The following is a 27,125-nucleotide window of genomic DNA, read 5'->3' as shown; positions in this document are numbered from 1 at the left end:
TTTAGCCAGCACAAGAGCTTTATTTTACAATTTGAATTATTATACACAATTCAGTAAAAGTTCACAGGAGGAACAGCATGGAGACGTACCACTTTGTGGTATTTCCTTCAATTACAGCCAAAGTGCAAGGTCTCCAATTAACTCCCAAGGTAAGAGAACAATACTTGGCTGTTAACACAAGTCATGTTAACACTTAAAATATCTAATTAGTTAATGAAAAGGCCACATCTTCAAATGCAATTAGAAGTATTTTAATAAAGTTTTGGTTTCTTTTGGTATGATAAATTGCCACATATCCTACAGCTAACAGGTAATGGAACATCATGTTTTCCCAAGGCATGTAAGAAAGCAAACAACACTGCCTCTGCATTATTCCATACACCTTAAAAATGAATGCTAAACGCAACTATTCATGTGAAATTTTATTTCCTTCAGACATGCTGATACTCTTCTTAAGAAAAAAGAGGGAAAAAATAAAGGAAAAAAAGTCTAATCCAAACTTTTCCATATACATTATCTTGAGGCACAGGTTCCCCTAACCTTAAATGAATTTTTACATAGGCTATATCATATGTTACAGTATTGTTCCTATCTGCAGTTATGGCACATTGACTTCCTGGGGTGAAAAAAATTCTCCTCTGTGTTCAGCTGCTACAATATGGCACAAAGCTAAAAGTCAACACCATGACTAAATACTCTGATGCTTTTTTGCTGGCTTTTTTTGGGGTGCACATAAATAAAAGGCACACTTTTGCTGTCTCCTCTCAAATCATTTATGTAATGTACAAGCCTAACGTCCCAGCACTGCTCCAGGCCTGCTGGCCCAGTGCAAAAAAACATTTAAGTCAGCTTCTAGTGCTAGTAGCAGCTTTAAATGCTTAACCAATGGCTTTAGTTTAGCATGCTACTTCCACTGTGGTTACTATTTATGACAGGCCAACAGTGTTTCTGAAAAATAAAATTACAAATCTTCAAAAAAAGAAAACTAAGTTAAAAATAAAATTATTTATATTCACTTACATGTCTATTTTCCAGATGTGTTCACAATGTTCAGAAAGTGCACATTTTGAAGTCTTGTTTCAATATTACAAATGTCCATGACCTACACATTATAGCAGTGCCACTTGCAACAGTATCATTGAAGAACTGTCAACCGTGCCAGGACTGACCCTGTTCTGCAAGAGCATCATGAAAATACAAGAATTTGCTCTTAGCTAGAACTTAGTGTCCATAATGTCTTCAGTATGGTATTTTTAAATATTTGCATTGAACTTTGTACAGCAGTCAGAATCTGAAAAGCAGAAGTTTAGTAGTTTCACTTTTTGGTGCTCATTTTTACTTAAAATATTTTTCAAGAATGAAAATGATCTTACAGCACATGAAGAACCCTCAAAAATAAAAGCTCCACTAAGTATTACACACTGTTAAAAACTTACCCCATAAGATTTAGTTACTGATTTGTGAATCCTTACAAAATTACTTTTCGTGATTTAACAACAGATAACATTGATGAAATTATCATATATAAAAACAGCTTAGGTCTTAACATCAATGGTCTGACAAACATATTTAAACAAGAATATTCTGGGTTAAGACTAGTGCTAAATTTAGCTCCTAAATATAGCTAAATTTAGGTTTAAGAGCTTAGATACTCTCAACTTAATATGCCTTTAAAAAAGGTAAAGTCCAACTTTCAGAGGAGTCTGTAAAAGAGCAGTTTCAAGTAAGTCTGGAGTAATCAGGTATTGTGGCTAGAGTTACCATCAAAACGGACTACATGCTGACTTGACAAGGTTGTGTTAAAAGAAGTGTGAGTTGAACCACTACCTTTGAAGGTTCTTGCTTTGGTTATCTTTAAAAAAAAAAAAAATCTGACTGTTAAAATAACAGTGCAAGTTCACTATAAAGCCACATGCCTCTTTCTCGATGTTCTCTTACCAGTTGGTTTTTATTATGTCCACTGCCAGCAATGGACATTCTGCTTGGAAAATCCACCTCCTTCTGTGAAAGGTTTGGCTGAATCAAATGAAGAAAGTAATTCTGATATCAGACTCAAATGGGAACACATTATTTCATTTAGTTCTTGTTCAGAATGTTTAAAAACCTTCTTCACCTACAGTATATTTGAAACACAAGGCACAAATAGGGAGTGGACATTCCAGCAAAAGGTGATTGTCTGAAATTAATAGTCCACAGCAGTCTTCTAGTCCAGCACAATGAAAGATTTTTGCTGTCCAATTCTATGCCACGTCTTCTAGATAATCTGCAACGTCGCTTAACTGAGAAATGGTAAGGTCTTGTGTGATGCTTTCGAGCTAGAAAATAAATAAAATTGCAAACTCAGAAATCACAAAAACAGTAAGTATTATGTCATGTATTCCTTCATAAGCTTTCATATATCTTTTAGCCTCAAGCTCTTTCAGTGAGATTACACAATCCTTTAGGAGGTACTCAGACAGATCTGGAGATACTGGGGTAAACCTTTGTATGTTGGGCACTGAGCCAGCTTCAAATACATTTTACACACCTAGAAAGGCCCAGTGAGTTATGCTAATGAACAACTGTTGCAGGGTTTTTGTTTTGTTGGGATTTTGTTAATCAATATAGCATCTAACTTAGCAAGGATATTAGGTGTAAAAACCAGAATGTAACTAATAATGGACCTTAACATACAACCTAGGAACTAAGGATAACAGCATGTTACTTCACAACATAGAAGGTTGGAAACAAAGTCAAGAAAAGATCAGAAGAATATAAAAACCAACAATTCAAAAATAATCATACTTTATCACTGGCATTTGACTCTTCTGTTCCCACAGAAAGTTCATCTATTTCTTCACCAATACTGATGTCACTTTTTTCTGAGCGATGACTTGTACTAAAGAGAAAGCAACCATAAGCACAGAAATAAGACTTCCTTATTAAACATCCAGGTATGATATTTACTTTATACTTGGCATTTGACTGGAGCTTCGCTTCCTAGCAAGTCAGATGTGAAGTTACTTAAAACTTCATAACAACTAAAGGCTTTCTACCTAAACAAAGCCATAATAAATAGTAAGGAATATTTAGGCCTCGATCATGCAATTTACAACACCAATACCTTCACATCATAAGCATGAGGTTATTAAATATTTGTTGCCAACTACTCATGATGCATTATTTTACAATTGAATATCTCAGCATACAACATTGACTAACTGCATTAATTGCTAAAACTTTATTAAGTGCACGGTTCAGGAAAAACACCGAACCTCTTCCACAAAAAACCCAACATGCTAACTTCATGCTGAAGTTAGCAGTAGGTTTTTAAGGAACTCATTATCCCTACATAAAAAGATATATAGTTTGATTGTTTTTCTAGCTGGTAACTAAATCTATTAAAATTGCAAACTGAAGTTTAAAGGAATTCAGAAATACCCAGTGATAGTGACTGTCTGCCATATTATGAAATAATTCAAATATGCTAGTGGATATGCTTATACTGCATAAAGTACTACCCTACTGAGGTATGATCTTTCTCTTACCTGTTGAAATCATCAGCATATTCATCATCATCTCCGTTTCCTAAATAAGATTTAAAAGCTATTAATCAAACAAGTTTTCTCTTCAGGAAACACAAAACCCCCCAATCTATTCTTGCACCAAAATACATGGTTTGATGACCAGCAAAAGTGGGAGTAGATTAAAATACTTACACTGATTACGAAGATGAGTTATGTTTGCCATTATTTAATCTCAATATTATTAACATAAACTGTTTCAAAACGGAACATACATTTTCAGGAAGTTAGGTGCATTGCTGAATACAAAACTTAAATACTTGACAGCTCTATTTTGAGAGAATTCTTCCATCACACCTTCTTCATATTGCACCAAAAGGCAACTTTCAAAGGTGTGGAGGGCCACTAAAAATGCCACTGAAAAGCAATAATACTTACCAGGCTACCATTTAAAAAATATAAACCTGCTTTTTTCATAGAAATCTCAACAACAAAATTCATCACTTGGTATTAGTAAATGCAAGCACACAATGAATCAAATTTTTGCTCCATGTGTAAAATATTAACCCATGTGACACTAGTTTTCACTTTTCTGGATTTCTTTACATCACATCTTGCTTTTAACTATATTAAGCTTCACAATCTATGTTAAATAGAATAATGTGAGTAAAACTGAAGATTTTAGTTCAATATGTGCATTTGAGTTTCTCAGATTCCTTTAAGAAGCTGGGCCAGAATTTATCAGTTATGGCCAACCAAAAATATCAGAGCTTCCTCATGTTAAGCAGTTACTTGCCTAATTCTAGTGATCCCAGCTTTGCGTTCACCAACCGCAGGTCTTTTAAAACAGAGTTTCTATCCAAATCTGTAAACAAAAGCACTTGTATCAGAAATTGGACTTGTCACTCATCAGTAAGATCCCACTTACACATACAAACTAACAATTTATAACACCTGTTCTTTTGTATCAACCTTGTGTACTTTTATAGTGTAGTACAGCAATATCATATTATATTTTCACAGCTGAACTCTGGTAACGTTTAAAAACTTGAGGAGTAAACAGGAATAATCTCCCACTACTCAGGGATTTACAACATGAAAGCAAACACCTCTAAAGAAGTGGTACAAATAATTTAAGATAATACAAAGGAATAAGCCAATTTCAGTTTAAAACTGAGCAGTAGAATTATATACTCCTTTATATAGACAAAAAAAGGGATGTAGGTAACTATTTCATGTTCCAAAGCATAAAATGCCCCAGTGGTACCACAACATATCCAAATCAGTATGCCATCACTCACTAAGAAAGCACTACTGTAAAGCACAATACAACCAGAAGGGGGCCACATACTTTATCATTCTTCCAGTACAGAAATAACTTCTACAATCATCAAAACACAAAAAAATATGAAAACTTACTATCAGACTCCTTTAGCAAAGGTGCACCAGTCAGAGAGCTTAACCCACTTTTTAGAGCTGGTGCATCAGAAAGGGATGCTAGACCTCCTGCTTTAGCCTCAGTTTTCCTGTAAAAACCAAATAAATAAGTACTCCACTCCCAATAAGAGCTGTAAAATATGCATCATTACTTTCTTTTCTGTTATTAAATTGTCATAAAACTAAAATAGCAGTACTACAGCAAAAAAGAGCAAGGAAAAAGGCCTATTCACTCTGCCACCTTAGAAGCAGTAGGCAGTTCACTGGCACAAGTGTCAACCACAACACTGACTGAGAAAGCCACTTTCTCACCCATGCAAAGACTTCGGCCTGTCTTCTCCCACAGACAGAGCACCTTCATCAGCATCACTATTTATGTCTAGGGGCCTTTCATCATGCCCACATGTAAATGCAGCCAAAAGAAAAAATATTCAGACATAAATTAGTACTTCAGCTTGTTTTCCGTCTTAAAGAGATGACGTCTGATGAAGCTATTAAATCTAAGAGCAGTTAGTTCACAGAATGAAAACCTCTTCATTATAGGAAGATAGATCTCACCACATGTTAAAGTTCATTTGGTACTACCTAGTTCAAAAGGATTTGAACTTGCAAATAAAGGATGAATAAACACAAATTAAAAGAGACCAAGATTTTCACATTTAGTATTGCCAGAAGTTTTTGCTATTTTGATTCCATTCCTATGAATAATGGGCATCATTTAATCATTCATTATATCTAGATCACCAAAATATCATGTGTAACATCACATGTTAAAGTGCTTCAAAATTTTGAACAATGGGTCAGAGACCTAGAGATAAGGAGTGCCTGGATCATCTCCCACACTGTCATTAGCAACTGCTTGCTCTGAACCCATCTTAAATGAACAGGCAAGATTTCCATAAGGAAATTACCTTTTTGCAAAGAAAGCAATGCTGGCAGCTGTCCTACTTATTTACCCCTTGGGACTCCTGCACAGCAGCACAAAATACCACAAAGGGGATTCAACATGAAGAATATGGGGGTTTTTTGCGCTCCAGAAGAGTTGTCAGGAAGGTAAAAATGAGCAATTCAGCACACACAGCTCAGCTACAAATTCTAGCTCATTTGTTGTTAACACATTCAGCATACCTTATTATGGGATGTTACTAGAATAGCTTCATCACAGTAACATCTGCTACAAAATACTACTTGTGGACTGTGACTCTACTACAGACACACGTAATCTGGAAGCAATTTTTTCTGTAGGGAGTTTATCTCCTAGGAAAAAAATCCTTACTTTACTAAATAATTAGTCTTGTCTTTTGATTGTCTTTTTTAAAAGAAATTTAGTTTACCCAGTTTCAAAGAAAATTTCCGTTGCTGTCATATGAAAATGCTCAAAAAATAAGAAATTAGTAAATATTATTATTATGCAAAAGTTTTTACAGACTTTTCTAATTTACCCAACTAATTATTTAGACTACCTCCTACAATGTTAACTTTGGTTAAAGGCTAGCTAAACAAGCTCTCAAGTAAGGAGGAGTAAATGCATTCAGATGCAGTTTTAATCTTGCTATTAACAATTAGAAAACAAATATTATAGTAGGGTTAGTTGTAACACACAATATTTTACAGTGTACAGTCACTGCTCTTTGAGGAAAAAAAAGTCTACTTCAACAAAAAACATCCTACAAAAACTGTATTATAAATGATGTTTCACAAAGAGTCCATTAATTTACTAGAGAGAAACCTGGTTTACCTGGCATGATTACTTTGTGCTCTACCAGAAGGATCCTATTCGAAGACTAAGCATCTACCATAGCAGTAATACAAAAAAGCTTATGCTGCTCTGCCCACTATCAGCAGAGCAGGGCAAAAGTCAATTGCCAAACCGACTTACAAATGATCTTGCAACCTCTTCCTAATGTCTGCTAAGCTGGAGCAATTATCTGATTACTTAAGCACAGCAAAAGAACACCATGAAATAATCCTGCAGCATTGCTCAATACAGTGGTATCTAAGCTAAGCTTCAAGATAATTCAACATGATAACACAAAGATAAATTTTTCAGTTTTATAACAAAGGTGCTGTACAGTTCAGTCACTAGTTCTTGTTTCAAATGGCATTTTTCAGTCATTAGACTCCATAGATGAACGATAAAAAAATCTTAGCATGCATCTGCAAAATTGGCACACACAGAAGTAACAACATTTCACTGAAAATACAAAAAGTGTTGCAATGCAAAGAGAAACACCTCCGCTGTAAGGAAACTTGCCTTATTATTACAATCTGTGGAGCCTGTTTGGAGCGGTTTTTGTATTCCTTACAAAGCTGTATCAATATTTAATGCACTGTCCCTGTCATTGTCCACTTCCTTTAGTGCAGATCACCACTGCAGGTCTGTTGCAAGAAGGAACACTGATGTCTGTGCATCACACATGTTCATTCCACCAAAGAAACAGGCTAGGGACATTAGAAACCCTACCTGATGCACCTTAAGGTAATACAGGTTTTTCTGCTCATACCACCTCCAAGAGATCCCAGAGGACACTGTGCATAGAATAGAATAGAATCATGGAATAGAACAAAATCTGAGACGTGAATATTTTGGAAACAAAATGTTCCAGATCTGAACACTTACAAAATAAATAATCAAATAACTAATAGCTCTCAAAGGTCTGCACGCCTACAGAGGACAAAATAAACTATGTATGAAGAAGAACATCCACTTTACCTACCAGCTGAAAGTTCTTTCTGGTTTGGGTACAGGGTCATCAAAGAAAGAATCTTCCTCTACATCATCTTCATCCACAACTGGATCACTTTTTTCTTTGGTATTCAAGTCTTTGTTTTCTAGATGAGGATCTAATTTTGTTTCATTAGGCAAAAAATGAATACTTCTTTTGCTTGCTTCTCCTGATGAGATACTTGTATCACTCTGAGTGTTTTCAGCAGCCTTGAAAGATAAATACAGGAGTGAGTATTCATGTCATGTAATACTAATACTAATACTGTAGTGTATACATAAATGCACAACACATAACATACACCAACCATCACTTCTTAAAATATTACCTCAAATTCCTGAAAGTATGAGAAAGTTCATTAGTATCATCAATAACCAGAAAAACATTGTTTAATAACTTTAAAAAATTTTCTTTAGTGCTGCTGCCATTAAAATCTTTTGTTCCATCCTGTGCATTCCTATGCTATCTACATCACTTCTATTATAAAAGCAATTTTAAAATATCTTGGTTATCAAATAAAGAAATTACAGACAGACAAATTCTTATGCTTTATTCATGTTATTTTGCAACATCTCTACAAACAAAGGTTCTTATTTATAGCCACAGTCTTCAAAAGAAATCAACTTAAACCCATGAAAATTACTCTAAATTCCGTATTAAATGGTAATCTTTGCAATATAGTATCAGGTTTTAAAGTAATTAGCATAAGGAAACTGGAGTTACTGACACATTCTCTCAAATACTAAAACCAAAAGTGACAAAAGCGAGACTTTAAAAGTACGTAATTTTCAGTTTCCTTCTCATGCTCATGGCTCAGTCCTAAAGTCTGGAACATAAGGACAATTCCACGTGCAACCTTTCACATCAAGTCATACAACTCAAGTGTAACTTTGCATGGCTTTGTGGCCCAAACAACAATATTCTAATTTACCTAGATAATCAAGGTGCTGAGAAAGAAAAATGTTTTTATATTATTACCTAGAAAGGAGTACAGCTATTTTTACTTTCTCCTAGACTTATTAAAATTAAGCCAGTAAAAGATTTACTACATTAGCTTCCTTTCTACAAACGAAGACCAGCACAGTTTTGAAATAAAACAAAAAGTATTATTTAATCCAGATAGCCAATATGTATGCAGATTGTACTGTCTGAAGTATTTTTTATCAGTCATTAACTTTTTGTTCAGAAGGCTGAAGCCAAATTTTCAAGGCCATGAAAGTTAAAATCACCTTGGGTAGGCCTTTTTCATACCAAGGCTACTTTATCTCAGTCACAGAATCACATTCCATCGCTGGCAGTAGCTCAGTTTTTCTAGGGCAGGAAAAAGTACTTAAACCCACAAGTGGTAGTAATAAAAATATTTTGATTTCTTATCCAGAGGAACTGAATTGTTTTTGAAAATTAAGAGCTTTATGATAGCCTGGCTACAATAAATGGGAAGTTACAGCTACTTTTCTGTTTTGGGGCCTGTACTATGTCATGCCAGGAAAGTATAAGCACAAAAGTTCATCTTTGCTTGGAATCATAGTTGAAAGTTTTGCTGAGTGGAATAAATATATTCAAACTGCAGATCATTTAAGTGAATGCTGCAGTTTCATTGGAGTCATACGCTGTCATATCTGCAGTTTCATAGGAGTTCTCTCTTTTACTCATCTCACAGATGTTACAAAGCTTTTTATTATGTATAGTCTTACCTTATTTGGTATAGAGTGTGCACTTGACTGTCCATCAGATGATTTTGATGTGGGGCACTGGCTGTCACTTAGAACTGGAGCCACCTAAGAAGTTCCAAATAAGCACTTAATAAAACTTATATTTAATTCTGTAATAACTGGAAATATAATAAAGACCTGAAATAGTATAATAGTACAACAGCCAAGGGTTCACAATTTCAATTTCTTTTACATCATAAAAAAAAACAAACTATAAGAAAGAAATTTCAATTTAGTATTACTTACTTCTCCACCACCTGAAGTCTTCTTCTGCTGACACTTCCTAACAACCTCCAACAACAGGGGGCCACCCACAGTACCTTCTGCTTCCATAATTCCCAAATCTCGAGCTAAGTTTTCTCGACCATCAAGGCCATTTAGCTGGGAGGACAACAAAAGAAAAAAGAATCACAACATCAAAATAACTGTCAGAAAACAAAAGATAAATTTTGTAATACAAAACAGTCTTATTTAACACAGCTCTACCTGAACTAAACAGTGAAATGGACACATTTACTGGAAAACAGAAGAGGGTGTTTCAAAGAGCCTTTACAATGCAAATGAAGCACTGCCCCCAAGAGTGAGTGGCAACACAACACAAAGTGTGGCTGTTTTTATTTGTTTCTATTTGGTAGCATGAACATGAATCTTTGTACAGATGTGTTCTAGTAATAACTTAGCAACTAATTTGGCTAAGGATATTTGGCAAAGAACAATGTTGTATGGGATTTTCTTTGAATAAGCCCCTAAAAAGAAACATGAATTTCTGAGAAACAGAAGTCAACTAGCTGACTGATTTGAAAAAAATTGCCTTTTTTAATATATTAACTATTTAAACCAACTTCAAGAAAAAAAAAAGTACTTCAGATATAATGAGAAATTCTGCAGTGAAATGAAACTGCTTCAAACCCAAAATTATTAAAACCTTTATATCATAAAAAGAGACAAAGATGGTGAAAACCCTCTAATTCAGTACTAAAGCCTTAAAGCAATTAGTTGAACCACATAATCACTGTAGGTCCCTCCCAACTGAACTATTCTATTTAATCATTTTTTGTCAAGTATATCTGCACAAAGTCCTTTGTGTCACTGAAACTTCTTTCAGAGCAGATGACTGACATTATTTTAGTTTTCATGTAACGATACTAACTTAATATTATGACATAGTAAAGTTAGTGGTAAAAAATGTTGCAGGGGTATGAAGGATTCATATACTATTACATGATTCCACAAAAATTATCACCTTGTTAATTCAAAATTAAATTACTATCTAGCATTGATTTTGATAAATAGAAATATTCACATTAGCCCACTTTCCTGAAAAATGTATTTTCATTACACTAAAGCACCTATTACAGACAAAACATAAAAAAACCAGTTTTAATAAAAACAAATAAGTGGTTTAAATATATCTGCCATAGCTTCAGCATTCATTGCCATGCACTTCAAACAGTGAGCATTGCATACAAACAAACAAATCAACACTTACCGTGCTTGATTCAGGCTGAAAAACAGCTAAAGTAAAATCAAGATTGAAAAAACGTAGAAATTCTGCAACAAGACCTGCTACCAAGCGACCTAAAAAGAAAATAAGAAGAGTTAAAATACACCAGACAGAAACAAATCAAATTTCAAAGATTTAACACCAGCACACATGGCTTCAGTATGGACATAGTTTAGACTTTCAGCAAACTACCACCTCATAACAAGTGTGTATACCAACTCCCTTATTTTGAATTGGCCATCATATAAAAATCATTTAAGCCAGTAATACTGCAAGAGCTTTACAGACTGCTTACAAAATTTATGTGCAGCATTTTTTTAAACTATTCACCTGTTTTAAAAACATAATTTTGACATTTGTCACATATGTGCATTTACTCCTGCATCTCTACTCTTAGTTTTCACTGGTTACTGTTTCTATTGGTCTAGAAAGTCTGAGTTAGCACAACCATAAGGCATTGTGAAATATTAACTTCAATGCCTTAATCACCTTAATTAATAATATACCTTCAGTAATATTAACATTAAAAATTATAGATTTAATTCTATTCTGAACAAGTAGCAATTAGGACATCTGAAAGGAACAAAAGCATACTTAGTGTAATGGAGACTGCACTATTAATAAGAGTCAAAGATTTAATCTTTTGTCTCCTATTTTTATTATCAGAAGTATATAATAAACAAAGAACTTACCATCCTTTGTACCTAAAAAACTTTTCAAGCTTTCATTTACCAGAGGTGCTTTGTTCTGTCAAAAAGCAAAAACCAAACAGCAATTAACGTCATCTACATGCTAGCAAGAAACTGAAAACCACAGCAAACTAATGTTTGGGTGTACTCTGCTGCACAGTGATGCCCTGCCCATGTAATTCACTTAAAAATTTACCTTTGTATGAATTCTATAACTACATGTAAAAGTTTTGTAGCAATAAATTTGTTGAGGCAAATTAAATTTGTCTTGGAGCTAAAGTAATTTCACCAAAATTCTTAATAGCATACTGATTTTTATTTATCTAATAAAGACTGAAGAGGTAAGCTAAGCAGGTAACTTCCCATGCTCCTCCTCTAATATAGTGCAAAGTTTAAGGCAATTCAGTCCAGCCTTTTAAAAACTGGAAATTTACAAATCTTCCAGGCGAAGTGTGGACGATGCTAATTATTAGAAAACAAATCAATACTAATCATCTATTAATTAAAACACCTTCAAAGATATTATGAAAAATGCTTTTTTCTTCCTTGTTAGGTTTGCCCTCTTCAATTTTTAAACAGAAATAAATCAATATGCTATGTCTGGGTTTGTCAAAATCATTCTGGGATCTTTCAAAACAAATTCTAAATGCCATTCCTAAGATGGAATGGGTATCCTGGGTAAGAAAAGGATCAGTTATAGGTGTTTATCACTACAGTTGCAAATGCTAACACACAATAAAGTGCTACCTGAAAAAAGTAAATATTGCTTAATATTTTGAGAATTCAGAGTCGTGGTGAGTATTAATATGTCACCAGTATCAGCAGTGTAAATTTAAAATATCATGATACTTTTGAGCTTTTTGAGAAATGGTAAGCTGAAATGTACTGTAGCAAATCTCTCTTCATGTTACTTGAACTATTGCTATTACTCTCCAAGTAGTGTGGGAGGTTGTTCTCTGGGTGCTCTATAATATCCTGAAGCTTCCCATAAACAGAGGGCACTGTTCTTCGACATTACTATTCCACCACATCTTCTTCAGCTATCTTATGTTAAATTTCTGGAATATGGAATCTCATATCATAGAATAACTACTTCCCATCCTTACTAACATCCCAATATTGTCTGTTTCAGTAAGCATTTTTTCAGATAGAGCTCAACCATCTAACCAGCAGAGGAATAGAACATTCTTCTCCTTTTGAAGCAGAGAGGCTGGACATACAGCACTCTCTACTCCCAATTCTAGAAATTGGAAAGACAGAGGAAATGAAGCAAAGTCAGCAGTAGGAGAGGTCACAAAACTGGTATCTGTATACCACAGCAGTACTCTTATGCAACCATGTATCAGTATGTTATTCCCTTAATATTAATGTATTGCAGAGGTGTCAGTACATAGTCCATCTCTTCATTAAGAATTCATCCTTAAGTATTAAAGCAAATTATCCTGAAGCAAGCCTACAACATCCTTATGGGAAATACCATAAGCATTAGCATACTTGGCATTTTAGTGGACTAAACTGCTTTTGAAATACACTTGTCAAAACACCCCAGTAAAATATTTCCAATTTCAAAAGAAATCATTCTGATTTGATAAAATCTTGATCAGTCAAGTAGATATCTTTTTTAAAATATGTATTTGATAGAGAAAACATTTAACTATTCTGGTCAACTGGACAGAAGCTGTATAAGCTCAGCAGAGACAGACACTTAAAATTATAATTTCAAAAGGCTATTTAACAATTCCTATTTTTAAACATCAGGAAACACCCTGATAGTCCTGTTTTGAGTTCTTTATACATATTATGCAGAAATACATCTTTTCATCTTGTTATATTTTACAAATAGAAAGTATTAAAGCTATTATATTTAATTCTACACAAAGGATTATTTTTCTTTCTGATTTGTTTTTTAAGGTTCTCTTACCTCTACTTTCTCTTGTTCTTCTAATGCCAAAAACACAGCTGCTCGTAACTCCGCCTGCCAAACAAAAAACAAAACAAACAGCATTTCTACAAGCACTTTTTTCCTAAGCAAATAGGATGCAAAGAGCTAGCAAGTAGCTTTACAGCTATTTGTTTCTCCTCAAGCAACTTGGCATGGACTGTAATCTATATCAGTGCAATTAAAACACTTAAGATTACAGGCAATGTTACTTGAGGCAGAGAAATAATAGTTTCCACTCTGAGAACAAGGCAGGGAGCAGCATAATTTGATACAAGACTTCCTAAATTATTTCTTTGTACATAAAAAGATTCCAAAGTACCTAAATTATCTTCTATTAGTTTCTTTGACAGTTAAACATCCATCTCTTTCAGGCAGCTCCAAAACACCTACTCTTCATTTACAATTCACTCAGGAAATATGTACAAACAGGCCATAATAACCTGTTAAAAACTAAACATGAAGATATACAAATTGCTCTGATTTCTTGTCAGATTACACTCAAAATCCCAGAATTTCTCAAGGAAAAGAACACGATCACAGTCATTCAAATACTCCTGGTAGTAATGGTTTACCTACCTGATTCTAAATGTATTATAATAAAAAATCAGAATTCTTCTAAGGACTACTTTGAATATTGAAGCTTAAACATTGCCTACTTTTTAAAATTTTTTGTTAAGCCCTACAATTCTTCTACTTTGAATGAACATGTCAAATGGACAGCATACATTTGATGAATTAGTCTGCCACTTTCATCAACTCTTAATCTTGACATTTTTAAGTAAGTCAGTAGATAACACTGCAGTAATAAACTAGAACAGACAGCATATTAAAATTTTCACCACAGCAAGAAAAACTATCAGAATTTAAAAGAAAGATTTCTTTACATAACTAAGAATAAAGAATGTCTGGACTTTCTCATATATATTACAAGAGGTAACTAAACATGAAGTAATTAAAAGCCAGTGGATTGGACCTAGATGAGTGGAGCAGGCAAACAATCCCAGTTAACCAAAAAAAAAGTGACAGTTTTACTGGTCCCTCCCACCAAAAAAAAAATAAAACCAAAAGGAAATGCCCACCCATAAAAAACCCAATGCAAAAAACCTCAAACCCCACCAAACAAAACACCAACCCGCACAAAAAAATCCAAACCTAAGCACCTCTCATGGGAAAAACAAACACTTCTTTTTTACGGAAACTCCTCATTGGACACCTTATTGAACGACAAAAAATAATGCAAAAAAGCTAAAAGGATTTCCCACCACTAACAACAATATGCAACGTCATACTGACACTGCAATCACATTTTTTTCAGTTGCTGGAATTTTCAAACAGAAAATCCTCTTATATGTAGTTAATTAATTTATGATTCTTACCTTTTTTTCAGGTGTTGGGGTACAGTTATCAATCAGTGAGACCCTTTACACACCCCATTAACTTAAATATTACTCTTACAAAATCAGTTTTCATTTACTTTTGCAACCAACAGCTAACAACTTGTTTATTTAGTCTTACCTCACTAAGATAAACCTGAAAGCAAGGCTTTCTTTGTCACTTAGGCCACAGAAACCAAATATATTTACATAAGAGGATAATAAAAATAACAAAGCATTCCTGACTGGCTGTTACAACCATTCAAAATAAAACACACCAGTCAATGCATGTGGGTAGGGGTAAACCCCCCTAAGGGTCTGGATCATGGGACTGGAGAATTAAGTTGTCTGAAAATAGTTGCCAGTACATAAGCTAATCCAAAGTCTGACCTGTTTTAAGATTCTGGAACAATATCAAACTGTCACTTTTTTTTTGGTTAACTGGGATTGTTTGCCTGCTCCACTCGTCTAGGTCCAATCCACTGGCTTTTAATTACTTACATACTATCCCCACAAGAAAAGTTTACACTACTACTACAACACACTGACCTTCATCCTTTATGGTGGATACTGGTCAGATCATAGCACGATACTCTCAAAATATCATCTCAATAAATTTAGACAAAGAACTACACACTAGAATTTGTGTGAAGTTAAAGCAGTAATGCTCAACTTCATGCAGAAGAAAGTAAAAAGCAACAAATAACAAAGTTGAGGCCAAAGGAATAATCAGCCTACTACAAGATGAATCATACTACACCAGTAGGATGGACAATGTCATATAGGCTTTTCAGGACCTGAGGCCAGTCATAGCAAATTTGAACACCAGAGACTGAGATCACCATCATCAGGTACGGCAACAGCAATTTGCTCCCACCGGCAGATATGAAGGTTATAACTACACAGATGAACACTGTAAGTGGATTAATCTCACACTTCTTTTGTTTTTAATTGGTATGAACAGATTGAGTTTCTCTTTGCCCTAGTACCCTTTGGCACCAGTCCAATACGTGTCTCATACATTGTTACAATCTACTCTCGTCATTCTCATCATTTCACCATTCCACACTGCTTCATTCTGCTAGCAGTATTCAACACAATCCAAACAACACTCTGAAGAATTTTGTTCACCGTCTAGTAGTAAAGCAGACCAAAGCCTGATATTCTAATTCCCCGCCCATATTCTTTCTAAGTCTTCAATAAAACAGGATTATATCAACAGAGACAGATGTTGATGAGTAAGTGTCTATCACTTCTACATCCGTCAAGCCTACAGACTTCTTTCTCATACTGTGAAAGACACCCATTCTCTTCTATCCCTAAGAAGTTTTATCAGGCAAGAGCTCATGTCAATGAAACAGCAATTTGGTCTCACAACTTGGCTAAAACAAGTAAAGCTGTTATTGTGTATGACAAATACTGTCTGTGTTAGAGAAATGGATGGGTCAGTGTTTTGAAACAAAATTAAATTTCCCGTTTTCCTCACAGGCATTTACAGCTCATCAGACAACACTGGTTTTACTGATTGTAACTCTACTATAAATCAGAAATTGAAGTCCATGAAAAAAAGCATGTTTTCTGCACTGAACTATAGTATCCCTCTTTAGAACCTGGGTAAATTTACCCTATTCCAAATAGAGACCCTTTTGCATGCACCCTAAGGACTGTCCATGAAAAGAAGCTCCCTCAATCTGCAGCTCCCTGGAAAAGAGGATAACAGCTCTTACTCTCTCAAGAGTTCCCCAAACACACTTTTTAGGTGGCATCTCATAAAACACCTTTTTAATTTGGAAATATGCTTTTAATTTGGAAATAGCAGATATTGGATGAAAAGTGAAAGGATAAGACAGAGACCATCCAGGATAGAGACCATCCAGGACTGAGTGATTACCTGTAGCCTGTAACTACCTCCCACTTGCAGACTCCAATATGTATAATATTTAGCAAGTCCATAGTTTCTAGTTGGTTTTTTGGGGGGTTTGGGTTTTTTTAATAGTATTTGTCTTTGATTGTGCTAGAATAGATTTGTCCAGGACTTAAACAAGAGATCTGATTTTCCTAAGACAAAACTTGAGACACTATTTTCCAGCAGGAAAATACTTGTAAACTTCAAACACATTCCTACACCTCAAAGCACATAGGCACATCAGTGGCCAAGATGATTTCTTATAATAAGGAAAAACTATGGCTTGCTCCTTGCATTCTATCTCCTTTGTACAGCTACACAATTTACCTTCAATCCCAATATCTCAACATCTTCCAAAGAGACCTCATCAAAATATTTTTTCCTATCAAACTTTATCTGTATTTTCTGTTGCTGGGGCAATATTTTCTATTGCTGGGGCAATACTTCATATGAATGAGCAATGGTTTCCCAACACTGATCTCCAAATGCTGTGGAATACTAGGTAAAAAAAGTGAGAACTTTACCTTCATAAACTGCTTTGTACCTATAGCACAGCTGAGTAGGACATTGTCTGCTAGCTAACAGCGTCTTGCTGTCTGCTTCGTTCATCTCTCAACATTTCTACAAACCCTTAGGGTTCTGCAGCTTTTGCAGAGAAGTTCTGGGCTTCTTTTTTCATCCAAGACTCATTAGCAGAAACCATAATATAAATTTCAGCCTGTCAAACGCATATGCTACCACTCTTTTCAACCCACTTCAGCAAGCTGAACACAATTTTTGAAGCCATACAGGCAAACGTTGTATATTCCCTAAGAAACAAGGGGTAGGCAAGTTCAGCAAGTGCCAATACAGGAGACACTTTAGGGATCTGCTAAAGGTGGGCCAGTTGGAGGTGCAAAATCTCCTGCAAGCTTGCACTCATAAGATGTGCATCAGAGGATGGTGTGGCTAAATGTGTGGTTTAGGGAAGTGAAATGATTAAAGTAATGTATAAGATTTCTCAAAGATCTTCCAGCTAAAGCACAGGAATGTGTAACCACCATCTGCTCCAGCACTGGGGAACAGCCCCATGTATGCCCAAGCATAAACCATCTCTTGCATTTGTAAAATTTGGTATGGCACATGGGCACCTTTCTGCACAACTTTCAGTATCTGCACTTCCTAACTCCAAAACAACTGTCATACCCCTTGGTAGATAGGGAGCAGATGCATTGCTCTGGAAAGAGACATGGCAGAACATTGACCTGTTTAACTGCTGGCGATCAAGCCAGGCTAAACCTCTGTGTGCACCAGAATAAACACCTCTCCCAGTCTACATGCATCACAAATCCAAGGCTGGTGTCAAACCATAACCAGGAACATCTCTACCACCATTATTACTCAGTAATACCCTCCCTGTAATCTCCATCTGCAAAATCTGTAAAGGTTCTCATCCTTGAGCACATGGTGGGTATGCTCTCTCCCACTGCCTGCCAAACTTTGGAACCTTGGCTAAGTGACAAAGGACTGATTGTGCACACATAATCCCCTAGACATAAACAAACCAAGTCCTGGACTAGGAGTAGAACCAGTCATACTTAGACTGCTCCCTGAGAATAGGATGAGGACCATATTGACATTTAAATGTTAAATTTCAGCTAGTTTATTTGAAATTAAAAATGGTTCTATTTCGCTTGACTTATAAAACTAAAAAGAAATAGATATTAGGTTGACTTTCTGGTATGAAGTGCTCCAAAACAAACAACACACCACAACATGCAGAAAACAGGAGGTTACACTGCAGTGTACAGCATGCTCATCATGACAGTTAATAATTGCAAGACATTTCAAAGCACTGTTCATTACCGTACATGGATCAAAGATGCAAAAGCAAACAGGAGTATGTGCACATGCTCATATTAAAAAATGGCACTTTTATCCTCTCTAACATCACACCACTTGCCTGTACCTCAGGTGTCCAGGTTTTGAAGCAAATTAGTAAGAAATTTGCAGTACCACCTGGCCAAAAGCTTTACTAGGCATGTGACATCAGTGATGCTAACCTTCCTCACATAACTGTAGCAACAATAAGTTCCAGAGAAGATGCAAAATTCAGGTAATATAGACTTAAATTATTCCAAAGCAAGAGATTAAAATATATAAACCAAAACAAAAGAGGATAACAAAGAAACACACAAGAAGCATAATGGCTCCTCTTGCGCAGATGATGACAGCCTCCCTAGGAGAAAGATCACATTCTCTTCAAGACAGAACACCCCTATTTCTACACTATCACACAGAAACAGCGACAATTTTCACTGAAATACAAATATCTACAGTAACATTGTGTGTTTACAGAATTCATTTGAAAGCTGTTTCATTCATGAGACTAATTCCAATGATCAAGAAACTATATATAGTATACATCTGTACTATATACATATATTAATGTGTGTGTGCATACATATACACACATATTGCATTTTAGAGAGTACAGGAAATTCTCAACTGCAAGCAGTAAATACATTTCTAGAGCTTCCAGTTTTTATATTGCTTTATTAATTACTTCAGTGCTCAAACTTTAAGACAAATATAAAAATTATGAACAAATTTTTAAAATGTCATAAGTACATTTTTTCAGCTGAATAATTTACATCAACACCAATGCACCCAAGAAATTAATCCCAAAATAAGAATAAACTAATAAACTGCAACCCATTATAAAATCATCTCTTATTAGAGAATTAAATTATGACAATAAGTTTCTTTCTAAAAATTACTCTCATTATGTTACAAAACATGACACCCTGATACATTTCATCCACTGAAATAATTCCTCTTGAATTCCAACCCTTCCAATGCCTCATACCAATGCAGCTATACATTGACCACATATTTTTCTCCTTAATGTAGCTACTTCAATAAATCACAAATACTTCATTGTAGCTTTCTAGCTTCATCCATCTTGAAAAATGGTCAGTTCTCATTCTAAAGTATGAAACAAGCATCATTTTTATAACAAGTAAATGTTCAGTCCTACCACATAACAAAAAACAATACTGACACAAAATAGATAAGCACTATTGAACAAAATCAAGTTTAACTAATTTTAATAAAAGGATGACTGCAACTTTTTTTAATGGATGGTATAATCTTATTTCAATGCAAAGATGACAGTTTTAAAAGCTTTGTTCAATCTTAATTCTTCCAGCAACAGGGTTTTGTCAAGTAATAGAAGAACAAAATCTCTAAGTCATTAACACTGCCAAACAACACTCATCAAACTCACATGCCAATTAAGGTTTACAGCTAAGAAAATAACCATGAGTTCTTCCAGTCAAAAGCCATAAGCATGCCAGTTATTAAACAGTAACATCTTGTATTAAGGAGAGACATAATCTGGCAAGGAGGCTGCATTTTGTATTTTTCTAAGTCATTTGCTAATTTGCCGTAAGAGCAAAACCTTACGCGGTATTGGATACCACACACTCTAAGCATTAAAGAATAGTGAACTACAATACATTTATTCACATAAAACTCAATGGACTGGCAACCATAGCATGAAATTTTACATACTACACAAAGGTAGGAATTAAGAAATTTCGGTTCATGAGCTCAAGGTGACCCAATTGCCTTTCTATGCTTTTTTAAATTACAATTTTACTATCACCATACTTGCATTGTTCAATAGTAGGTGAGTGGTTAACAGCTGGCCCAAAAGGTCTATCTGACATCTATTAGAAAAGCCTCACTACTCAGAACACAGTTACTCGAGCTAAAATCTTCATTCTCTTACAGAACTTAAATAAGAATCATCCATTTGAAAGGGATGAACAATGTGGTTTTGAATATTATTTTGCTGAAAAGTCTGACTAGTTCAAAATACAGTAAACTTGAAAGTAAACACACAAAGATGCTCTCACTTCCATAAACCACTTCACTTGCTAAACTGTTCTTGAAATATCAGCAATGACCATCCATCTCTGGAGACTTAAAACAGCACTGTGGATAAACACCACCATCCCTTATCTGAAAGCTACACTTCATTTCTCCTCCAGCCTTGAAGGAAACTTGCTCTCTATTATACACAATAATTATTCCCAGAAGCTTTTAATTTGAACAAGAATCCACGGAACCAATTTTCCTACCCTTTCTGACATAAGCTCAGGCTGCACCACAGAGTCAGTAGTAGCGCGCACTCCACTATCATCCGTATATTTTCTTATCATAGCGCTATTTGCTCCCTGTGAGCAGGCAGCATCCCCCGAGAGCTTCCAGACTTCGCAAGCCTTCAAGACACAACTGAAGCAACCCACACTCAAGAAGAACAAGTGCTTAAATAGCGACCCAAAACTCCCACAATTTCCTCGCTTGAAATTTTCAGTAAGGGCTTTCCCTATCGAAGAGGGGATTAACTTCACCCACCCCGTCCCGCACCACGCTGCTGCCCATTGCTTCCAGCCAGCCCGGCGGCAGCTGGGGAACTCCTGCGGCCACTCGCTACCGGAGAGCGAAGGCGCACGGCCGGGGCCAGGCTCCCCGCGCTCCGCTCGCTCTGCCCGCCCGGCGGATCCCGAATTCCCGCAGCCGCGGGGCAGCGCCGTGCCACGCTCAGGCCCCGGGCCCTCGCACCAGCTCCACCACGAGCAGCCGGGGAACACCACGGGGAAAGCAGGCGCCACCACCAGGCCGCGACGCCGAGGCAGCGCTCCAGCCGGGAACACCGGCTGCAAGCAGGAGTGAGAGAGGACGATACCCGGCAAGCCTCGGTCCTCCCACACTCCGCAGGGCCGCGAAGCGCCGCCAGCGCCAGCCGACGCTCCCCGCCGGCGGGAGGCTCTTCTTGGCCCACCTTAATCTTATTGAGCACCCCGCTGCTCTCCAGCGTCTGCACCAGCAGGTCCCGCAGCTCCGTGTCCTCCTCCGTCGCCGCGGCCGCCATCTTGCTTCTCCCTGACAACCGCCCAAACCGCGCTAGCGGCGGGACCGGCCCGGCAGATTCGCCGCCGCCGGAGGAATAAGCCTAGGGCAGACCCGAGGGAACGGAGCGGACCGGGACAGTGGCCGCCCTCGGCACCGCCCCGAGAGGGGACGCAGAGAGGCCGCGGCCACCCGGCGCTTTCGCCGCCCGCTGGCGGCGGCCTGGAAACTGCGGCGGTGAACGGGCAGCGCGGGTGGCGGCGGGAAGTTCAAAGCGGGGGGGGCGGTAACGGCTGAACTGCGCGGCCGCCCGCGCCCGCAAGCGGCCCCTCAGACGCGCGCGGTGTGCCCACCTTTCTCCCGCCAGGCTCCAAACCAAGCAGCCGTACGAGGAGCGGCTGAGCTCATTTAGTCTGTTCAGCCTGGAGGAGACTGAGGGGATATCTCAACAGTCTACAACTTCCTCGTGAGGGGAAGCAGAGGGGCACGCAGCGATTTCTTTGTGGTGATCGGAGACAGGACCCGAAGGAATGGCATGAAGCTGAGGTTTAGGTTAGATATCAGGAAAATGTTTTCATCCAGAGAGTGGTTGGGCACTGGCGCAGGCCCCCCAGGGCTCCCCAGGGAAGTGGTCGCACCACCGAACCGGTCAAAGCTCAAAAAGCGCTTGGACAGCTCCGACACCTGGCAGCTGCAGCTGCTCTGTATCCGGGCTGAGGGGCGAACAGCCCCCGATCCAGGGCCACGCTCCATCCAGCAGCTTCTGACGGCAGAGCGGACTCCGGGAAAGGTCTCACCCGCCTGCTCTGCCGCTCGCAAGGGCATCTGACGCTGAGCAGCACCAAGAGGTGCTTCTAGAATCCTCGTTTAATAACAAGCAAGTTCCTTGTTGCTCCTTAAAACAAAAATAATAAAGCTTTGTGAATTGTGATGTTTTCTCTGCAGATCTACATGTGCCTTTTTTTTCCATGCTTATGATTTTTCCTGGAGAAAACTCCAATATATGAAAAATAATTTCCTAAGTTAGGAATACTTCAAGGGAGCACATACAGCCCCTGAGAGAAGCAGATAAGGCCGGTTTTAAAACACAGGGTCCACTGACTGTTCAGGGATACTCTAAAGATTTGGCCAGTCCTGTGAGGACAGGTGTCCATCCATCCCACAGGTGCCGAACACACAAGAGGTACTGCTGATGTCCTACACCCCTCCTGGATTTTTCCCCCGACATTTGCAACAGCTGTGAGGTTACTTTTGGCACGTTTTGGTCCTTTGCACTCACCTCATTTCCTCCCAGACCATTTTCTTGTAGTCACTAAATCTCCCTGTTTTCTGTTTTTTGGGGGATTTTTTCAATCGCATTTCATTTGATTCTATCTCCTTTCCAGAGTGTTTGGAAGCCTTTCTTTTCTGTTTCGCAAGATTTTGTTTCCCTTCCTGAAAGGAAATTTCATTTCATCAATTTTCGCAAGCTTTGGAAGACACAACTTGGAGGGGAAGACATGAGGGACATGGCATGGATACTTAAAAAATATTAAAAAAAAAAAAAAAGAGAAAAAAAAATCTTCACCAAAGTGAAAACCATCAAAAGGCATGACATGCCATTAAGTGCAGGGACATGCACCAAAGCTTGCCAAAAGAGATCCCCATTGAAATCCTGGAAACAGAAAGGCAGGACTTATAAACATGCAGGAATGGAAACACCATCAAAGGAATTGGAATTGAAGGGAGAAAAAAAAAAAAAACCTTGGGAAATTTAGTGACTACAAGAAAATGGACTGGGATTACATCAGGTGCAGTGTAAAGGACCAAAACATGCCAAAAACAACCAAAAAAGTCAAGGAGTAAAACACAACTTGGAGGGAATGTTGTCATTTTATTGCAGGGGTTCCATACCATTGTCTCCTTATTGCAAAAGTTCCCCACCTTCTCAGTGTTTCTTATGGGCTGCTCCTCAGAGTACTGCCTCTTTCTTCTTTATAAAGTAGCCAACTGACTCCTTTTAACTTCTCAACCTGCCAACCTGCTCTTTTATAGCACTCTTCTTCTCATTGGTTACAGCTGTGGCCTGTTAAAGTCAGGCCTGTTCCTAATCTTTGATAATTGGCCCAGCTGCAACTCCTTAGGGGTAAGATTTCTTTCTACACCATCTTTATTTTCTTATATTCTATCCCCCAACAAGGGGAAGAAATGAGGGACATGGCATGGATACTTAAACAAAAAAAACAAAACAAAACAAAACAAAAAACCCACAAAAAAAATCCTCCAAAAAACAAACAAACAAAAAAAAAAAAAAACAACAAAAAAAATAGAGAAAATCTTCACCAAAGTGAAAACCATCAAAAGGTATGGCATGCCATCAAGTGCAGGGACATGGCCCAAAGCTTGCCAAAATTGATCCCCGTTGAAATCACAAGATTTCATTTCCCTGTAGGGGGATAGAATATAAGTAAAAAAAGGTAGCGGAGAAAGTAACCTTACCCCCTAAAGAGTTGCAGCTGGGTTTATTATTAAAGATTAGGAGCAGGCCTGACTTTTAACAGGCCACAGCTGTAGCCAATCAGACGAGTGCTATAAAAGAGTGGATTGGTTCGTTGAGGGACACTGGAGTCAATTGGCTGCTGTGAGGATGAGGAAGAGTCAGTGACCAGAGGAGCTGCCTGCAAGAAACATCAAGGAGGTATGAAACTCTAGCAATATGGACCCCTTGCAATGTAATGACAGTAGAACTCTTGCACTATAATGACAACATTTCCCTTCCCGAAAGGGGGAAGGGAGATCAATGGGGATCTCTTTTTTGGCAAGCTTTGGTCCATGTCCCTGCACTTGATGGCGTACCATGCCTTTTGATGGCTTTCACTTTGGTGAAGATTTTTTTTGTTTTGTTTTTTTTTGTTTTGTTTTTTTTCATTATCCCTGCTATGTCTCCCATATCTTCCACTCCCATAGCTGGCCAAAGAATAGGGTTTTGTATTTTGAAGTCCTGAAGTTTGGAAACACTAGTAGTCTTTCACTTCCCTATAAAATAAAAAGTAAAGTAGTCCCAGAACACTGTACTTAAGACAATAATGCTTTCCATTTAATTTTTGAAAACTGTAGCAGAAACAAAGAGTAAATGTTAAAAGATAACGTCTGGTACTACAGTTACTTTCATTTATTCAGTAGATCGCTAAACTGAATGGAAAGACAAAACCCACTTTATAAAATAATTCATGAAGGAAAGATAGAGCAGAGGAAGATAAATCAATAGACTTAGAAGATAGTTTATAATTCATAGTATTCATTTAGCATTTCATAAACAGTGCCTTTCAGTTTTCAAATACCTGTAGAATATGAATCCATTCTACAGATAATGTTTTTTGAGCTCTGCAAAACAGCAGACTATTAGATGGCTAAATATCCTTCAGCTTGAGGGCTGTAAAGCACAGTCTGGCCTTCTATTGCAATGCCTTCCCTCAAATTGTCTCATGTTTGAAGGAAATGTTTCCATTTTGAATTTATGGAATTCCCAAGTCAACTCTGTGGAAATCTTGTTAATAGCTACAGCCTATTAACACAATTTAAATCAAATTTAAACTTTCAAAATAATCCACGGACTAAGTCTATTGACTTAAAATTAGCACATGGGAATATACGAATATTCCAAGATGTGTACATCTGCTCAGAGTATTGTAAATGTTTCTTTTTCTACACTTTTAGGAATAAAGTCAAGCGGCATTTGTTTTTTTCCATTCGCGCAATGGGAATAATCAAAGCAAAACAACACATTGTGTTACAGAGAAAAAATTTTCAAGTCTCTATCTTGGTTTTTAAATCCTAATGTAAACTGCTGAAAGCTGGAAAAATATATTCTTTTGAAGCATTTCAACTCGGGTTGGGTTTTTTCAGGCCGCATATTTCAGCATATACACATATAGAAACCTAAGGTACTACCACATTTATTCAGAATTTTTTGAGAAGAACATAATTTTCATGAAATTTGAAAGAAACTTTTCAAACATTGACATTTCTTCATTTTTTTCACTGCATCATGAGTGCTAATAGGCAGCAATCAGGAGATACAACAGAAATAAATGATCATAGTAGACAGATAAATATTAAATAGAAAGTCTTAAGGAGATAGACAATGGACAGCTACACTGGATAACTATCTTTGCATATTTCACAAAAACATTCTTTTTAATAACAGCATCCATTAATGTGCACTATTTTATGATATTGTAACATAAAAATGTGGCCTCTTTGTCCTAATATTTTAAAGGCCTACATTATTTCTGAGTAGCTTTGGATCTCTCTTTGTAATCACCCTAATGGGAAATTTGTCATTGAGCTTAGTTTGCAGAAAGTGCAAAGCAGTAATTTGGCACCCTCAGAGAGCAAATCTCCATTGCACCTCAAACATGATTAGCATGGAAGCACATGACACCCTGCAGGCTGGAGAGTATGTGCAGTACAGCTCAGTGTTTTCCCCCCTAGTCTGCAAAGATAAAATCAGTCTGAGAGGACAACTCAGAGTGCTTATCTTCTGTTTTAATGGGCAGTGACGAAGACTTCAGTGCCACGTGGAGCCCTGGTGTCCTTGGCAGCATGACAAGCTGCATTGCTTACAAGGATCTGAAGAGTTTCACTATTTTTAGCTCTTGGAGAAAATTTCTGAAACTTTTTGATACCTCTTAGACACCAACAGATGGATCACTTGTTGCCTCCAGCACATTTTCATGTTTCCACAGAAAGGTAGGCAAAGAGATTAGTTTTGCCTCATCTTCCTTCCTACCATGTAAATACAAAAACATTATTAATTTTTTTCTACCAGTTAATAAAACTGGGACGTTGAACAAAGACCTTGTTACAAAGACTGTAATTAATCTGTTTAAAACAAATGTTGTTTTGCTTGTGGAAGCAGATCTGCCCACATATTTCTTAAGTGCATTAATGTAGGATGGTTGTAACGTACCCCCTGTAGTTCAGAACTACATAATAGTAATTAAAAATCACACTTTGTATTTATGAGTCATTCATCGGCAGAGAAAGAAGGGTCAGAATATGTTTCACAGTTTAACATACCGCTGAGAAAATACTGAACCAAGTCCTGACTCATCCCTTGAGGTTGCTTCCTCAGAAACTTCCTACTGCTTCCAAACACGAGTTGTTACCATTTCAAACTTCTCTATTTGGAAAAGCACGCCACAGCCGCCTGTGTCAGCTCCTGGGCTTGCATCAATCAGTAGACTCCTATTTAGAGTCCCATCGCACTCCCGAAGACCTCTGTGCCGCGCAAATGCTCAGTATGAAACCAACATAACTAAATCCTTGACTATGCTAAAGAAGAACCAACCAAAACAGCAGGACGAGCCGAAACACCCACATAAACTACTTCCCCCGCTCCTTTCTTGCCCCCGCTCGCAGTGCCCTGCTCCCACGGTACCCGGCTGGCCGC

General features: G+C 37.3%; 1 protein-coding gene across 1 annotated transcript; it reads right to left on the bottom strand.

Annotated features, from left to right (window-relative positions):
• On the bottom strand, positions 1–21,888 carry CEP43 (centrosomal protein 43). The gene is made up of 12 exons (XM_066546698.1): positions 21,624–21,888; positions 13,493–13,546; positions 11,575–11,629; positions 10,868–10,956; positions 9,625–9,759; positions 9,361–9,444; positions 7,658–7,875; positions 4,923–5,029; positions 4,300–4,368; positions 3,528–3,567; positions 2,785–2,878; positions 1–2,315 (listed from the first exon to the last, which is right to left on the bottom strand). Exons 1-12 carry the CDS (start codon positions 21,711–21,713, stop codon positions 2,241–2,243), a joined length of 1,110 nt encoding a protein of 369 aa, XP_066402795.1. The 5' UTR covers positions 21,714–21,888; the 3' UTR covers positions 1–2,240.
• Positions 21,889–27,125: the final 5,237 nt, after the last annotated feature.

Source organism: Molothrus aeneus, chromosome 3 (genome assembly GCF_037042795.1).
Source record: "Molothrus aeneus isolate 106 chromosome 3, BPBGC_Maene_1.0, whole genome shotgun sequence".
NCBI lineage: Eukaryota > Metazoa > Chordata > Aves > Passeriformes > Icteridae > Molothrus > Molothrus aeneus.
This window is presented reverse-complemented; position numbering and strand designations above follow the sequence as displayed.

Excerpts from the sequence above, each read along its gene's own strand:
- CEP43 (XM_066546698.1), bottom strand. The coding sequence starts at position 21,713 with ATGGCGGCCGCGGCGACGGAGGAGGACACGGAGCTGCGGGACCTGCTG. Across the intron at positions 9,760-10,867 it reads TTCAGCCTGAATCAAGCACG|CTAAATGGCCTTGATGGTCG; the intron begins GTAAGTGTTGAT and ends TTGTCCTCCCAG. Across the intron at positions 2,316-2,784 it reads AGTCAAATGCCAGTGATAAA|CTCGAAAGCATCACACAAGA; the intron begins GTATGATTATTT and ends TTTATTTTCTAG.